At 31.0% G+C, this 18,990-nt stretch overlaps 1 protein-coding gene across 1 annotated transcript; it reads left to right on the plus strand.

Annotated features, from left to right (window-relative positions):
* Nucleotides 1-93: 93 nt before the first annotated feature.
* Nucleotides 94-18,348, plus strand: zetaCOP (COPI coat complex subunit zeta). Its single transcript, XM_085942946.1, has 6 exons — nucleotides 94-158; nucleotides 1,153-1,298; nucleotides 1,912-2,011; nucleotides 2,895-3,028; nucleotides 3,709-3,799; nucleotides 18,204-18,348. The coding sequence occupies exons 1-6, from the start codon at nucleotides 141-143 to the stop codon at nucleotides 18,249-18,251; spliced, it is 537 nt and encodes a 178-aa protein (XP_085799072.1). The 5' UTR covers nucleotides 94-140; the 3' UTR covers nucleotides 18,252-18,348.
* The last annotated feature ends 642 nt before the right edge of the window (nucleotides 18,349-18,990 follow it).

The following is an 18,990-nucleotide window of genomic DNA, read 5'->3' on the forward strand; positions in this document are numbered from 1 at the left end:
CCGCAGTCAGTGGTACCAACATTTCGACTAATATTTTAAAGATGAAAACATTAATAATTTCTTGTCGTAATGTTGCATCTCTGAAATAATCTTACACGTCAAAAGCATACAGTATCAACAAATTAGACAATTTGGTTATCATGGAAGGTCTCGTTTTAGTGAGTAATTAGCTTCGTTTAAATAATTTTACTATTATATGATATATTTTAATATCAAAGGTCTCAATAGTACTTACTCCAATCATCATTTGGCCCATTTACACGCTGAAATAATAATATGATTCAATCCGTCACCGGCAGTGTATAATATCAATGTTTCATCATTTTTAGTAATATATTAGCTTATTGTAATGATAATTTCACCCCTTATATCTCAATAAAATTGTTTCCTATCGTATGATGTAATTGAGAGAAGGTACTGATATCATTCGGTTGTATTTAAAATGAAATGGGAATGACTATGCAAATGTCACATTCAGTGGATAGTTTTACAAAGAAGTCATAATATCCAGTTTAAAATGATTGTATGTAGTAACTTGCTTGAAACAAATTTAATTGAACTACTGTGACGCTTTGAACAATACTTAATTGATCTTTCTAGGAAAAAACAACCACTTACAAAAAATAATTAAAACCAACAAGAAAACCACCTAATCAAGTTTTTATCAATAATCTGGGGAAGCATAATAGCGCCTTTACATGTGCATGGATTTACTGGCAGCAATAGTGCGTATTTTAAACTATTGTGACAATAACTGTTTACATGTAAAAGTCTCCAATTCTTTCTTTAAGAGTGAGCGAGACACAATGTTGTCATTTTATGGTACTATTTGACAGGTAGTGAAAATCGGTCAACCTAAAAATCCGTTTGTAGTTATTTTTTTGCCGGCAGGTTCGCCACTATCGTTCTACTGCGCAAGCGCAGATCGAAAATATCCCTACCGTTGCATGAAAATTCAGAAGCTTCCAAACTTTATTGATTCATGCAAGCAATCTTGCCAACTGCAGGATAATACATGTTTACCCATACATTTTCTTGTTATGGCCGCGATAATACTTACAGTCAACTGTAAATCCATGCATGTGTAAACGGGGTATTATGTTATAAGTTTTCAATTAATCATGATATTTTGTTTTTTGAATTAATTTTTAGCCACCTACGCTGTACGTAGTGAAAGCTCTGTGCATTCTGGATAACGATGGCAACAGAATCCTCGCCAAGTACTACGATAAAGAAAGATTTCCAACCGCCAAGGAGCAGAAAGCATTTGAAAAGAACCTATTCACTAAAACACATAGGTAATTAATCCTTCTCGTGCCATTCCTTACCGGAGGTCCATCACCATCGTGCCTATATTTGCTTTATCGTCTTCTACCTGGAACAGTTCGGTGATGGTGCTCTTGTACCAATCGCGGACGTTCTTAAGCCATGAAATGCGGCGTCGTTCTCTACTGCTTTTCTTGGATAATGAGTCGGGGAATGCTGTTCTTATGTCCTCAAAATGTGGTCAGCGTACTGTGGTTTTCTCTTTTTTATATGAACAGCTCCATCTGTTAAGGTACTATGATTTGTATTATAATAATATGGTGGATTGGTAATTCATAAAGAAGAGAATATCAAATATGTATGTAAGAAACTATTTTTTTTATTCAATTTAACAAATAATTCATAAGATTTAAGAATGTAACATTCTTTTATTGAACATACATAATTTGAAAACACTTCTGAGAAATATATAACCACTAGAAAAAGTCTTTGAACAAAATATGACACCCAGCAGGATTCGAACCTGCCCATGTGCACTGACCACTATGCTATAGGTGTCTTATACCTATACTATCTGCAATTTATAGTCTTCGTTCAATAAAAACCAATACCAATCGTTAATTATATTATACTTTTGTATTTTAGAGCAAATGCAGAAATTATCATGTTGGACGGCTTGACATGCGTCTATAGAAGTAATGTCGATCTCTTCTTCTACGTAATGGGAAGCTCACACGAAAATGAGGTAAGTTGCGTTGACATTATGTTATATTATTATTATTATAATATGGGGTTCATACGTTGATGTGAAAACTATTTATATTGGCAAAGTTTCACTTCACACTTAAAATTGATGATCACAGCTGGCAGGCAAAATGTCATCTTATATCTTATGTCAGGGAATCCATGAAAATAAATAGCAAGTAATGATTAAATTAGCTGTCAGTCATTTCGTTCTGAGATATGTTGGTCTGGGTCACACTAGATAAAAACCCTCGTGTATATTAGTGTTGCATGTCTAAAAAAAGCCTTTTGTACAATGAACAATCATGTAACATCGCAATGTATATTAATAAGTATCCAAAGCATGACATTAATAGAAAGTCAAGAACACCATTCATTGCTGGTAACGCAGAGAATATAAATTTTTCAATAGTAACAGATAGAACTATTCTAATAGTTCTCCCTTTATTATATTGTACATAGTTCAATCTCTTTAATATTATATTTGAAATCATTGATATTATACTCAAAACAGCTACACATACATGCGTGCAATCAACGTGTCACCTGGACCTGGGGTCGATTCAGCTCTGGATAGAAAACCTTTCCCTGGGTTTTGCTAATAGTAGTCCTACAGTGGACTATTTACATCACATGTGTTAGAATCAAACTATTGATGACAAATAGTGACAAACCATCTCTGTATTTTTTTTAAATCTGTGAAAATAACACAAAGTCACACTTTAAAAATGATTCTAAACCAGTGAAACTACTATCAATAGTTAAAAAGGTTCTTTAATATAACCGTATGCTCTGCTTAAGGGCAAACATGGTAATTTACCTTTTTCACATACTGTTCTTTTCAAATATTATCAGATGATCTTTACTTTTAAAATGTGTTTCAGGTGATATTAATGACAGTTTTAAACGGTCTGTACGAATCAGTTAGCCTTATCCTGAGAAGAGGGGTCGAGAAGCGAGCCGTCATCGACAGTCTGGATACAGTCATGCTTGCCGTAGATGAAATTTGCGATGGAGGGTGAGTCGGCCGTGTCTTTAAACCTTATACATTCAATCATTGAGTGTACTGTTCAGGAGCGATGCAAAACAATTCATCTCACTAATAATATGGATCATAGATTATTTTTAAAATTAATGATTCTGAACAAGTACAAAGCTGACGTGAAATTCTTAAACTTAAATTATACTTATAATTAAATTGATAGATAAACCAATTTCATGATTTCAAGATTCAGAAGTGAAACATACAGTAGCTCTCTGTTGAGAATCGTGACTTTACTTTTAAATGCCCACATAGCTGAAGGTATTGAGAGGCTTGTAACGTCCTTTCCTTGGTCGGACCATCGTGTAAGCGACATCTGTCCCTATGAACCTTTCCAAATTATTGTCTTCACTTCTGGCTATATGGCCAAAGATATTTTAGAGAGCCTGCCTTTCACATTTAATTCTTTCAGTATGGAGACATGTATTTTTCTCTTTGCCTTCAATGCGATTTACCTTTCACCGAAGTCCTCATTGACATAATAATGGACTACAGTTAAATTTAATAGAACTCTTGAAATTAATATAAAATTATCCAAAAACAATAAATGAAAATTTCATCCACGGTTATCCTTTATTAAATTTAGCATGAAATTCAAATAAATATTATTGTCAAGTGAATTCCATTAATTAATTTGAATTTTATTTCTTTTATAGAATAATATTGGATGCTGATCCCATCTCCGTAGTTGGACGGGTGGCTTTGAGAACAGACGACTTACCTTTAGGAGAGCAAACAGTCGCTCAGGTAAATATTGCTTGCTTTATTACTCACCAATCAATCGTCATTAGAATAAAAACAGCCACACTTCTTATACGAACTTATTGTGACAAATTGTCTTACGACTACCTCATATTTACATTTCAACTTATGACCAAACATCGTAACATACAATTGTCAATTTAAGAACGTCTATTATGTATGTCTATTCTTTTGCTTTTACTAACACTTTAATAATATTATTGCACGCAGTGGATGCACAAGGTATGATGTTGCAGTTGTGTTTCATTATCTACATTTACGACAATTCACAATTTTATTATTTTATACACGTGACTAACCCTAATTTTATTGCTTTACATAATATTATGTTGTAATTAAGCCTACAATGATAATGTCAACAAGTAAGATTTAAGATGACTGACAATGAATATTTAGCATTTTCTCTAGAAAGTGGAAAGGTGACACGATAATAATAGTCGGGTATATAAATTATGTGACATCGAAAATGACGAATGCTATTAAAATCTTTATATTAAATTTAAAAAAAAGTTATAATAAGAAATTTGAATTGTGCCATACTTCATGACACGATCTAAAGATACGTTACATTATTCAATTATAATTTGAAAATAAATTAATATTAATATTGCATTAGCATGGTAGCGTAATATTTATAGAATTAGAAACAAAACTGCGGAATGAAAGAACTTAACACATTCAGTTTGTTTTTACTTTATCCATAAATCTAGTAGCTCTGTTTAATGTGTGACATTATAAAATAAATTTATTTCAAGGCCAAGAAAATTATCCATTTATGGGTTGTCCGTATATGAAAGGTGGGATAGGATCTTATGATTTTTGACAAAGATGTAGAAAATGCGGCATCACGAAACCAATAGCATTATACACGAATTTTGTTTTATAACAAATGAAGCGGGGAGTTAAAAAATGTGACATCACTTATGTCAATTTGTTATTTGTGAATCCAAATATGAAGGCCTGAAAATTGTATATTAATATAGATAGTATAGTAATATTTTATTTTTATGCCGTAAATTCAAATCCTAACAAGTGCATGGCTCTGTATTTGGAAATGTGTTGGTGTACATCACTCTTTCTACATCGAGTTTTCTTTTCTTGAATATTGTAGATGGTCGATGCGGTGCACAGCATTTTCTGGTAGCCATCTTTAAAATGACATCACCGAGGACGCGAACGGTTCTTTCCTGAAACCATTTAGGCAGCTATTGTTAATTTAGTGTGAATAGAAGTTTGCTATATGTATATAACAACTTCTTCAATGATGTTACATTATTTTTAAACAACAGGGTCGCTGTAATAGTACGCCAACTATTGCCGATGAATATGAATTGAAGAAGTCTTATAAACCTCGATTAAGTCTGAAGAAACTGGGTCTCTAGAGTGTTATACTAAATTATTAAATTGGTTTACTTCATTTGCATAATATGTAATATAATATGAATTATTGCGGTCGTAAATAAGTATCCATAAAATACGAGATTGTCGATTATGTATATATTTCGCTATACGGACAGCAAGTCCATGACTCTTACTAACAATGTACAGACAGAAGAACAACTTAACCCATTGAAGACAGATTTAAAAGAAGAAAAAAGGGGACCAACAGCCAGATTAAAAGGGTTTACTAAACTGCTACAACTTTTTTTATGTATATTTAATTTCAATATTTTTCTTTAACTTTTGTAGGTATTGAAACAATTCAATAACTTATACTTCTCTTTTAAAATATGTAGGTAGGTACTTGAAGGTTTTAAGAATCGTCTAAAAATTAAAATTAAAACATTTTTACCAAGTACAATCACTTGGTCAACAGTGGCATAGAATTGGTGCCGATTGTCTCTAATGAGTTAACTGCAAAAATCATATTCTGAAATTCTGTTAAAATGTTTCATATATTTTCTACCTATTTTGGGAAGCCAGGCGATAATATGGTGACGGTCATTCGGATGGACTAACCACTGGAGAAGCATGTTGTTATATTTGCATGCAGAGACATCTATTGACTACGTAATGCAATTATTGTGGGTGTGATGATAGCCAAGGCATGAAATATAACAGACTACCTACCTAATGTACAACATTAATATTTTACTCATTCCAGTAAACCTACTTTATTAATGATCTTGGCGGTACATTCAATATAATAATTACTAGTGAATTGTACAAATCTTTTATATAAGTACCTAAATTATATGTTGGTAAAAAAGTGTTGGTTATAAGTTATAATAAACAGTTTGAATGGTTGTATGGATGATCGTTAACCCGGTACACTGCGACGGGTAAATAAACATGCCCTAATGAATTGAGCCTGTGTTGCGATGGGTATTTAGGCATGCCCGAAACCAATCAAATTCAAATTTTTCCGGAGTTTATTAAGCAATTGTTTAAAAAAAAAGACACACCATCGAAATGATTAATTTGTTATATTTGACCTAGTTATGTAATATATTAACGCAAATCGTCTTTTAAATTACGTTACCATAGTAGTTGTTAATGAACATTCTATTTCATGTTATGTAATATAGAATATTATGTAGCTTATTATAAAAATTCCTTTAAATAAATAATAATTATTATATTATTCTTCTTCTTTCTTTCGACCATGTCCGATCCTAATAGGATCATATGGGCCTCCACAGAGTGGAGGTTTGTATTAACAGATTTTATTTTTACGAGAAATGGATGTCAGCCACTTGCTCAACCTATTAGGTCCATACTCTGACTCATACACAAATTGAAAAATAATATGCGTACTTGTCAGACCCAGGATTCGAGTTACAGGTACTACAAGTTATAGGTATTGTGTATCATCATGTAAATTAATTCTTATTGATACCCAATAATGACAAAGAATCATTGTGATACAAAGTCCAACATTTTATACAATGCTCAACTATTTTGAATGAAATGTTAGACATCTTTACCCACCTGGTTTCGTGCCACTCACAGCATATTATACACCAGAGGTCGGCAAACTAAATCCGGTCCCCCACCTCATATGGTACGGCCCGGAAGCTAAGAATAGATTTTATAATTTTGATTTCTTTAAAATTCCAAGTACATAGAGTGTGGTGTTAAAAATTGAAAGAAGGAGTGAAATCTCCATTCCCACACTTGCTAATCTTTTAATTGGTAGTATGATGACATGCTAAAAGGTAATTTTCAAGAGAAGAAGGCAGCACTTACCTGTGTGAAAGGATATTTTCAAAGATGAAACACTCATGCGTAAAAAGTCGTTATAAACAAAGTTTGCCGATCCCTGAAACAGGGTGCCAAGTTAGAATTACCACAAAATAATCCTTAAGGGCACACATGCTTACCTAGAGTTTCTGTTTTTTCATTTTAAGTTGAACTATGACATTGAATACTAGGTATGATTTTTAAAGTGAAAGTGATATTATGTTACATCTCTTTTACGCATGCTAATATGATTAAAAAGTTATTCTTTCTCTTTCTGTCACATTCGAATTTGATTACCGAAGTTTAAACATTTACTATGCGTATTAGCTGACGTGCTTCGTCGTTTACAAATTATAACATAAATTTAAAAAATATATGTATTTATAATATTAAATATATTTTATAATGTACACAGATTTTTTTAACAACTATATTATATATACTTTTATTTATTTGTCGCATATTTAAAATGTTCTTGCTTTATTAAAATCTTTTTATTAGCCGGCCAAATAAATCCGTATTTTTGGCCATAGACTAATATAAAAATCTCTCTGCTGTCAAAAGTGTCAAATATTATGTTTACAAATTGCAAGGTACCTAAAACAATTGTGTTTTATATCAGGAATAAGAAACACTATCTGTAAGTACAATATTATGTTATTTATTACTATCGTAGTATTCTGTGTGTTTTGCATATATTATTCAAGTGTTTATTTATTGTTTTCTTAGTCTATACATGCTTTCAATGTTTCATAATTCCGACGTAATACAATCCTTTTTTTGAGGTTAGTTACATTCATTCCAGAATTATATAAAACCTGTGATTTCATATATATTTGTTTGATATAATCTAAGGCGTTCTAGTTGTTATTAAACATGTTACCTACCTGATTACTTTATTTTAGTTAATCAATCTTTTTTGATGCTTTGTATTATCACTAATCCGTTTTAATTACCACTCTTCAAACAGTCGCCAACTATAAAAGATTAAAAATCACACTATTAACAGTTCCTATGTTATGTTTTTTGCAGATGGAGAAAATGTTTACCGAGATCTTTGCTTGTCGACGGTTTCATATGAATAAGATGGAATGAAATAAATCTTTTAATTAATAATGAAATAAATCCGACTTTCGGCGTACGATTCGAACATGGCCTGATTTATGACGTCGACCATCAAGCATATACACCCATTTTATAGATTTAATAGTACAATTACACAAGGTAAATATAAAGTGACTAATGTTTAAAAAATAAAACAATTTTATAAAAACATTTTTGCACTAAATTTATTATCGATAATGATATAAGAGTTGCTATTTTGATTCGTAATATAAAATATAATATAATTGTGCATATCAGTTACTTGTATCATATTAGGTATGTCATTTGGTAGAGCTTACTCTCCAAGTCTTGTCTTTTTCAGTCTCAATATCACTTTGATATTAGAAAAATTGTCTTTCCAACACCAATGAAAGGTGCATGTATCTATACACACACATTTCAAAGGCTTTAAGTTTTCTAGATACTGTATATTACTTCTTCTCTTCGGCTATATCCGCATCTTAGTTGCAGCATATGGATACAATGCGGCGCCTCCAAGAATCTCTGTCACTCTAGTTTTTTTGCATCGTTCCAGGTCATACTAGCAGCCCGTAACTCCGCCAGATATGCTATATAGATAGTATTTAGTGGCCATCCAGGACGCCGGAATCCGGTTGGCTTGAAGAACAGGCAAACCAGATTGGGATTCTCTTCAGGCACTCGCAGCACGTGGCCGGGCCAGGTACAAAGTTGCGTATTCACTCTCAGCGTGATGGGAGGCTATTTGGTGCGTTCTTTTATCTCCCGTTACTTCTAAAATTACCGCACACCCAGTATCCGTCGTAAACATCTGTTCTCGAAGCTCAGTATACGGTTGCTCGGAGCCTTTGTAAGGTGCCATGACATAAAAACTAGTAAGATATTTAAAATAGCTGCTAGAATGAATACATTGTTGAAAGGAAATGAAAACTGATAATATGATATATCAATTAATTTGTCCATCTGAAGTTGTAGATATCGGTTAATAATTATGTGTTATACCAGTAATTAAATGCTGACTTCAAATGAAAATTGACAATTAAATATTGAAATAATATATTACCAGTTTTGATTTTTTTAAGTACTATACTATATCCATGGTTCATATTACAATGTCATAGTAAAACTTAGAAGAATAAAATATGTCGTAAGACGAAATCAATCTTGGGGTTTTAATATAAGTTAAATAAATAGTACACAGCTAATTTGTTATTACTTTGAATACATGCCATGTCTTTACATCAATAAAAAACAGAAAAACAATTTAATAATGTATAAATATTTATATAAGACTTAACAACGGCTGACATATAGTTAGACACGATGACCTCCATTTAATTTCCTCTTATTTTAAAATTCACCAAGATATATCCTAATAAGTAGGTAAGTATATTACATTTGTACATATAATAAGTAAATCAAGTACAAAATTAAATTACTATTGAAGCAGTATATATGGACCCCACAGAGTAATTAACAATATAATAATTTATATAATTATATCGGGTATATACCAGTGGCGAAGACTCCATACTAGGCGATTATTTAAAGCCTACCTTCTTAAGAAAAATATTTTTTAATTGCATATTGACATATTTATATACTTAATCACTTCATTATTTTATGTTATATAACAATAATTTATTTTGCCAACGAGATCGCATATGTAGGAATGTATTACAGTATTACACAGTTTACAAAACAACTGCAAAGGTATTAAAAAAACCACAGCGCGCCGCGCCGCGACTTCTCGGTAAATAAATTTCCGATTATGTTTGGAATAATTCTGAGTTTTTTTCGTATGGACTTTACGTCTCGTAACCTCAGCAAGTCTGCTGATTTGTACGAAATGAGGCAAGCTCCTTTCGCAGAGCCTAAAACATTCGCGCATAATATTGTTGTCACGACTGCGCACTTTGTCCAAAATCATTAATAATTAGATAATTAAAATAATAATTTCAACGGCGTTTAATCGAATATTAATAAATAAGATTTTTGATGCGTATACATGTTTTGAAAAATACGTAATTTAAACACATCGCTCATTTTTATGTCGTCAATGAGTTTTTGAAGTTTCATTGAATTAGTGTGTCGTTATCATTTATTAGTGTGTGCCTATTCATTAGTAGTAAATATCGTACTATTCTCGTAAGTATACCTGACAAGTGTGCTCTTTTTATCATATCTCCACAGCCTACCTCTTTCCAAAAGTCACCCTTCGCCACTGGTATATACTATATTGACACATTTTAATGAAGTCTATTTTTCTTGGTACCTACGTTCAATGATAAATGTTGTTTTATATTGTAACATAAACAATGGTAATATGCATTGATCTTTCTGATTTTTAAACTGTGATATCTATTTTATATATCTATTGATTTCTATGTGTATTATTGATACATTATTTATTTCAAATACAATAATTTCAAAACTAACAATAAATAATATATAGAAAGCGTCATATTGTTTAGTTGGAAAATCTACTAGGAAATTCCATCCAATCCAAATCCAATTTTTACCAGGTGGGTACTTGTAGGTCAGTTATTTTTGGAATAAAATGAATCCCTTAAAAAATATGAAATAAGAATAGAATGATAAATATTTGTGAAAATTTACCAAATCAACATGTTTAACGTGAATTTTTTCACACTAAAATGATAAATATTGTTAAGAAAATATACACAAACAGTTCATTCAGAAGTTATGACGTTTAAAAGATCCCGCGAGTTAACTCGTGCATGGCACTGATCAGTTATGAGGTGATATCAGTTATAATCATTTATGAGGAATGGTTATAAGCCATTGGCACAACCAATTTGGTTTTTGACCTTGAGAACAAAATGTAATTTTTACACGGGACCAAACTCCACGGCTGCAGAGACGAATGCTTATACAAAATATGGCACAGTGGAATCGCCAGCAAGATCTTTAGGTATCATTATTTAGATGTAAGTATACATATTATTTTGAATTTCATAAAATTACACTCGTTGTGGGTGTCTAGTAACAGTTAACTATATTAGTAAATTAGATATATCTTGATGAACTATAAAATAGTGATGTAATATAGACTTGTTGAAAATATATTAAGCATAATAAAATTTAAAATAAAAATTTAGAAAGTCAGCCTTTCTGGTTCTCTAATATTCATAGATCTACTGGTTCTGGGATCTACTATTTCTGGCAGTAGACAATTCATATAAAAGTGATATATCTTTTTTTCAATCTTTTCAATCCAAAATGTCTCGTCTTTTTTGATTAATTCTATTTTAACAGGAAAATTATGTCCCGTCCAAACTCCAAATAAACAGACATCTTTCTTAGTAATATGAAGCTGCCCCTGAATCTGGAAGTACCAATCGTGATTTTTATCTATTACCATATTCCTGTCTTTATCTACTTTCCAAAATTTAATTTTTTTCTGTACAATAGCTTCATCTGCACTTATTCCAGCAGCTGAGAAAGGACATTTTATTTCAATAATTGTATCATCATCGCTGATGCCATCTGGCGTTGCACCGATAAAATCATACACATCATCGATAAACAATCCACATCTCTCAATCTTAATTCGTTCTTGTACACTAAGCTGTTGTAAAGCTATTGATTCATTTTCTTTACCATATTTTACCGCTTTCACGTTGGCTAATGATTGGCTATATAATAAACGTTTTACCAAAGGCCCAAATTTTGTATTTTCTCGCCGCTTACACACCTTTCCAAAAACAGAGGCAGTAAGAAGGTTTCGTCGCCTTTCTAGCCATTCTGCACATTCAGATTGTAATACAGTGCGTCTTTCTATATCCCTCCTCTCATAGTTTGTCAGTTTGAGTTTTTTCAAAAAAGTTTCTTTTAACAATTGATATTGATTTTTGTCCATATCAGGTTTTTGGCAACTCTCTCCATAATCTGGATTAGATAAAGGAACAGAATGTATTGGTTTTCGCCAAGGTTTTCCTATTTCTTTTTTATTTATTTTCAACCTTCTTGATTCTAAGCGATTTATGAAGGCTTTTGGGCTATTTTTATAAACTTGTTTTTGAATTGTGCAATGTAACTTATTTGTATTAAATGCGATTACCGCCGCTGCACATCGTCCCATGTACGATTGTCTTTGAGAGTAGTTAATTCTCTTGCCGCCTACAAATTTTGCAATCATGTTATTAAAAGATTCTGAAATATTAGTAGAAAAATTATAAATTAAACTTTTTGAATTTAGCACCAAACGAGAATTATATATCATTAATTGAGAAAATAGACTGCATTCTTTTAATGCTGGTACATAATTTACATCAAGCATGTCCTCTGTATTTGGTTCATTTGTACAAAAATATGGTAGACAAGAAGTATGGTCTCCAAAAACATGGTGCGGTCCATTAATTAAATCTTTTTTCAAAGCGATAACCTTTTCTTCGAAAGTACTATCTTGTAGTTTTCTATACTTGATTGCACCTATGACGGCTTTCCGCAGACGTCTTTTTCTTGACGCAATGATTTTTCTTACATTCAAGGGATATCTTGTGTCTTTGGTTAATGCCTCTATTTTGCCACAATAATTTCTAATTAAATGGTTTTTACATTCAACTTTCTCGACAGTTACATTCGGATATGGGTGACAATCAAGAATTTTTTTGTATGTGCTGGAATCTCCATCAGCAATCAATTTTGAATAAATCAATCCATGTGTATTAATAGATTCTTTAAAGCCTTCTAATATTGCTGTAGATTCCATTCCAGCTGACGGACCGGTGTAATTTAAAAAGCATTTATGTTGTTGAGCAGGGATATTTTTATTTTTAGCTTTGGCGCACAAATCGCAATATTTATTTTTCACTGACATGTACAAAATCTTTCCGGTTCTTTGACCAATGATCGTGGCAGCGCCAGATGCTGCGGAATAATTGCATCTGTATGAACGTTTCGACCAACAGCCGTCTGCAACAACTGATATCATGGGAATACCAGAAGAATCGACGTCACCATTTTCGATTGCAAGTTGTCGCTCTTCTTTCGCAGCGTTTTCCATACTCTTATTTTTGGTTTCTTCAAACCACTCGTACACCTTCTGTTGACTCTTTCTGTATGTTCTTGCTGTAATCGATGGTACGTCAATTGCTGAACACATTTCTTCCAGATTTGAAAATCCACTGCCGATACTGATTATACTGGATACAAATGCGTCACACAGATTCATTTTGTTTTTGTTCATTTCAGTGGTATATAATTTTAATTTTTTACCACAAAGTTTACATTGGATAAAAAATGTACTACTAAAGTTATCCCGATTTTCCCCAAAAATTTCTAAATGTGATAAATTACAATTAAATGGAGAATCATGGTGGCTAATTAATTGAAGTTGTTGGAAAAAATATGAAAAGTCTATAATTCTACGGCCTTCTACACGGAATTTAGGGCTTGAATCTTCAATTTCATTTTCTATAATAAATTCTTCGTGTTCGTGTTCAAATGTGGGATGACATTCTGGTTCAGGTAGTATGCTTTGAGGATTTCCATGCTCAGGCATAGTCTTCGGCAATATATCAATACTATAATACATTCAAAAATATTAGTTTAGTAGATAGTTAACAGAAAACAAAATGTATAGCTGCTATTAATTATTGTACCAGATTATAATTTTTGTCACAGACACACTAATTTCGAATAAGACATGGCACAAACATAATATAAGTACAAATGATCATTATACTTAATTGTGTGTATTAATAAGTAATACGCAAAACTTCCTTTTGCAAGATAAATAAATATTGTGAACCAAAATTTTCTGTGAAATGTGGTTTTTTCAACTATGTATAATTATGTCAAATTATAAAATAATAAATTCAAACCTTTGTGTTTTTAATGTATTAATATTTCCATCTTTTCTCCTACGTCTTTTTTTGGAACTTCCAGCCATCGGATAGTGAGTTCGTGGCATTTTTTGTAAGTACAATCGATATAAATAATTGTGATAATATTGTTAGGTACCTACGTCAAAAACCGAGGATGAAAATTTCGCATTCCCGCTGAAATAAATGACGTTCATAGTATTGCCAGGCTAAACTTTCGAAATTAAAGTTAATTTAAAAGAAAAAAATATTTCATTGGAAAATATTATGTAAGTACAGGCATCCATTATTATGTTATTATTTGATGAAAGTATTCTTTAAAATCATCTGTATTATTATAATCTCGCAAATTCATAATTTAGTAAAAGTTAAATTTTCTGTAATATAAATATCAGTAGGTACCTAACCTAGGTAGATTCATAATTTGGCTAAGTAAAAAATATAGATATTTTTACTTCGCGATGTGTTTGAGGTGTTCTAAATTATGTAAGTATGTTTAATAACAAATGTGAAATTCGTAAAACCTCATGTGTATTATTTATTAAATAAAAATAGTAAAACTAATAGTAGATACAAATGGTGAAAAACTTCTTTCAATTATTTACTAAAATATCAATCCAATAATATTTTAGTAGATATGGCAATACTGGACGACCTGATATATTTCACTGAAATAAAATAAAATCTATCACAATTTATAAAATACATACCTACTACAATCATAATTATTTTGAATGTAGAGGGAGATAGTTATAGAAAGGGACAGAAAACTGATTGCTATGTTGCAATATTAGGCAAAATAGATTGCAACAGTGTTAAAAATTGTAATGTATGATTTAGTATGACATAACGTAGAATTGACGCAAATACAAATTTCTTCAGATTTTTTTTTGTTTTGTCCTCAAATGTCAAAATATGTTTTCCTTTTGAATAATTTGTCCGAATTTATGTTTGTATCACATATTTTTGTGCTCAATTTGTAGCATTCACTTTTATAAACATATTTTTATACAATATTCGTGGATTGGCGTATTTTTTTGGTCATATGAAGTGAAAATAGCACCAGCTAAAGATTCCATACATCTAACGCCAAATTTGCAGGCGGTCTGACGTCCCATCGAGTTGATCAAATATTTCGTGAAATGGTTGTTTTTAAAATGTATCTATTTAGTATTATAAATTTATATTTAACAAGATATTTCATCATTTATTCAATGATTAATGATAACCCTTCTGATGCGTAGCTTTAGATTATTTGGAATGTCTATAATTATCGCATATTTTAATAACAAAATATCCAGTCGATTCCGTTAGATTTAGAGCCAACAGAAACTGCAAATATTATAATTATACTGAATATATTTTACTACATTATGTTTGATAACATTAAAGCTATCTATAATAAACGTTTTGACATAATATTTAGTGGAAAAAACGGTTATCAACACAGTCTATTAATGTCACAAAAATATGGCTTCGTTATCAATTATTACATTTCAAGGTTCCAAAGAATATTATTTTACGTCATAAAAATACTTTATGCAGTTATCAAATGTTTAACATAAATATTTGCCGATGAATAAGCTTCATAATTATATAAATAGTTTTTCTATAAATCTTACGTAAGATTCAGGCTTAACCTCCGAAAATACCAGAAAATAGCTGACATGGAACACCTTCCCCCTTAATAGGCTTAATAATAAATATTTCTGATATTTGATTAACCTAAAAGAAGTTCTAAAAGTACTTATAGTATTGTATTTTTTTATATAATGTGCTATATTTTTAAGTAAGTTTAAGTATATAAATAAGAATTTATTGTTCTTAAATTATTTAGATAAATTGTATTGATGGCCATATTTGATTTGAATATTGCTTGTTGTAGATTTCATTGCTTTTGTGTTGGGAAATACATTTATACAATTAACCAAATAATTTATTTGTTTGGGTGCCTCATATCTCTACTCAGATATATGTAAAAGTTATTTTTTTGTAATTGACTGGTTTATTTTATATCTGTCGCTTTTTTCATTCACAAATTACTTTGTATTTCATTATGCCATTTTGTGCCTTATACTAGTAGATACTAACCGAATTCAAAAAAAAATACTTTTGGTTGGTAGTCGAGCAGTGGCATCTATGATCTATAATGTCAACTTTTTCATTTCAGTATTAGTAATGTTACTATGACTTCATGACACACAGATGTCGTTGTACAACTATGAAAATACTTGAAAATAATAATATTATTTAATTATTACATATTAAATTATATTATAATTTAATAACATGGAGATTTAAAAAAAAAAATTATTTTATGCTGAATTGTGGAGCTATTTTCTCAAAATTTCAGAAGAAAAATAAAAGCTCAAATCGAAGAGATAAAATTATATAGGTTTTATAAATTATTAGTAATATGAACAAAAAATAGTTTCTTAAATTATGAATCTAGTTATAATAAAATTAAGCTTAGTAACCAAAGAACACTTCTTAACCAGTGCTGATTGGTGGACATACATGTCAGCTTATGGATCAGATCTCTAGCTATTAAATTATATAGGCTCTCGGCAACTCATGTATGTAGATACATGTTATTTTATGTTATTAAAATGTATGTTGCTTCGGTCAGTTTCGTATACACATTATGTTCTATAATGAACAAAATATATGCCATGAAAACAATTCATAGTTTCCCTGTAGTATTATTTTAAAATTAATTATTTAATATTTATATTGTTTCGATTTCATAGTATTATCCTACCACTATTTTTATTTAGCAGCTCTGTTATTCTGTATAGAGTTAATCAGACTCTGTCTCTGTACCTTGATCTTGTTTTTTTTTTTTTCAATAAATTCTTTTTCCGTGAAGAAGGATTTTTTATTCCTCCGTCATATTAATTCTTGTATATCTCTTCAAAACTCCTGTGTGCGAAAAAAAAAAAAGGCTGATTAACTTATAAAAATTAAATAAAGTATGCAATAGTAACACTTTTTTATTATATTTTTGAGAAAATCAATAAAAACTAACTATAAAGGTTTTTGAATCTTACACGTCGTGTTATAGCGGAAATTGATAGACGTATTGATTTTGTTTCATAAATGACAGTCAATCGTAGCGGATTTTGAAAGAGGCGATAAAATTTTCGTGTAGAGATTTTAATAATGAATCCATTGATATATAATACCTATGTCTTAATTATTTCAAAAAAGTGTTGTAGCGGGTTTTGAAATTTAGAGTAACATAATAGTCGAATTGTAAATTAGTAAAAGTCACACAGAAACAGGAGTTCTCATACATAGCTGTCTAAAGCCATGTATTCACTAGGAGACGAAATGTCCCTTAACATGATGCGTAACATGACGTCTATGTGACGCTGCAACATTGCGCACTGTCCCCCAACATTGTACGCAACATAGTGTGGCATTTCTACGTGACGCGGGACATGTTTCATGTTCTCGCACCGCGAGCGAGTGCGTGGGCTGCCCACCAGTTCCGCGTCAGATGTGCGTAACGTGTGCTCAACATGTTGACATGTGACGTAGATTATTTTTCAAAATAGTCGCATCTCAATTTCAATATTTAATTGATGTACTCTATCTTGCTCTAAAAGTTAACACAGCCGAAGATAGCACTTTTGACAGTTAGTTAACTTCAAAATCTCTTCAAAATCTCAAAAATATAATATTATAGTACACACTTTTTACATTTTCACGACCTCATTCCTATGGATCTGTTGTGTGTTCGACGCTTCGATCGCAAAAAGATTTTTGAATAATTTATTCATGGTTGTTTATAATTGTAAGTTTGTATTTGAATTTAAAAAAATTTCATTTGACGATATGATTTAATGGCATAATTTTGTATATTTTATAGATAGAAGAATATTTTTTATCTAATATCTATTACGGTTTGGTGTGTAATTGAATTTTAAAAATTAACCGGTACTATCTGCAATTTATATTCTTAGTTCAATGAAAACAAAATACATATGACTGACAAAGGTTAGTGTGCATTATTTATGTCAGATCTCCACCCTTCGCTACTGATTGCTAGATACCACCACTGATAAGGATCACCGTTGCCTAAGATAACTCTTCCCACAATATTACTTACCTTACCCACACTTGATTGGTTGATTTTTGTCCTATTGATTCATTTACTTATTTTTTTTGTGGAAGGAACCTACCGTTTCCTTGACTTGTATGACCTAATGATTTTTAAACGAATTTCTTGTAAATACTTGGCTAATTTGCTTTGTTTTATTTTGTTTCAGGTGATTCAATCAGCCAGAGAACAGCTCAAATGGTCCCTATTGAAATGAATTCAATTTGATATTATCGTATTATTATTAATGTAAAAATCATTACATGTAAATCTCTTTTATTTAACATAAGGAAAATATAATTATATACCAAAAACATTTGATCTTTATTTATCTATCTATTTACCCACCTCATTTAAGTAGAAAATAATATAACACTTTGGCTCTAAAATAACACTATCACGGCTGGATATTTACCATAGGGGCTAAAAGCGCTGTAGTCCAAGGCCTCCGAAATTAGAAAGCTAAACTGAAGAAATCCATGAAAAAATCTCTAGGCACAGGAAGCAGCTATCTCCGCGCCGCCCCTTTACTGAAGGAGGAAGGTATTTTCATAAAAGTATAATATTATTGATATCAATTGCAGAAAATAATACGTCACCAGTGGAAATATTTACAATGCATATATTATAGATCACATGCCACCGCTGTTAATATGTCACAATTTCACCGATAAAAAAAATAATCTTCTATAGTCTTCTTCAAGCTCATCATTCTTTTGAACCTTGTGAGAATACGCACGACATGCGTCTAATTGATGAACTTTACTATCATAGAACTTATGTTAGATATTCTGTTGTGAATATCTTACACACATAGAACAGGCAGGAATATTGATTGAACGAATCAACATTTAAATGGTTAACATGAAAAGATATTATTATTCATGTGTTGGATAATAGCCAGCTGGAAATTGAATCCAGTAGTTTGCTAGTATGGATAATTTTCTAGCCTAAAA

Source organism: Rhyacophila brunnea, unplaced genomic scaffold, assembly GCF_057557595.1.
Source record: "Rhyacophila brunnea isolate RB1 unplaced genomic scaffold, BYU_Rbru_1.0 scaffold_15, whole genome shotgun sequence".
Classification (NCBI taxonomy): Eukaryota; Metazoa; Arthropoda; class Insecta; order Trichoptera; family Rhyacophilidae; genus Rhyacophila; species Rhyacophila brunnea.

Excerpts from the sequence above, each read along its gene's own strand:
- zetaCOP (XM_085942946.1), top strand. Across the intron at positions 3,029-3,708 it reads GATGAAATTTGCGATGGAGG|AATAATATTGGATGCTGATC; the intron begins GTGAGTCGGCCG and ends TTTCTTTTATAG. Across the intron at positions 3,800-18,203 it reads GAGAGCAAACAGTCGCTCAG|GTGATTCAATCAGCCAGAGA; the intron begins GTAAATATTGCT and ends ATTTTGTTTCAG.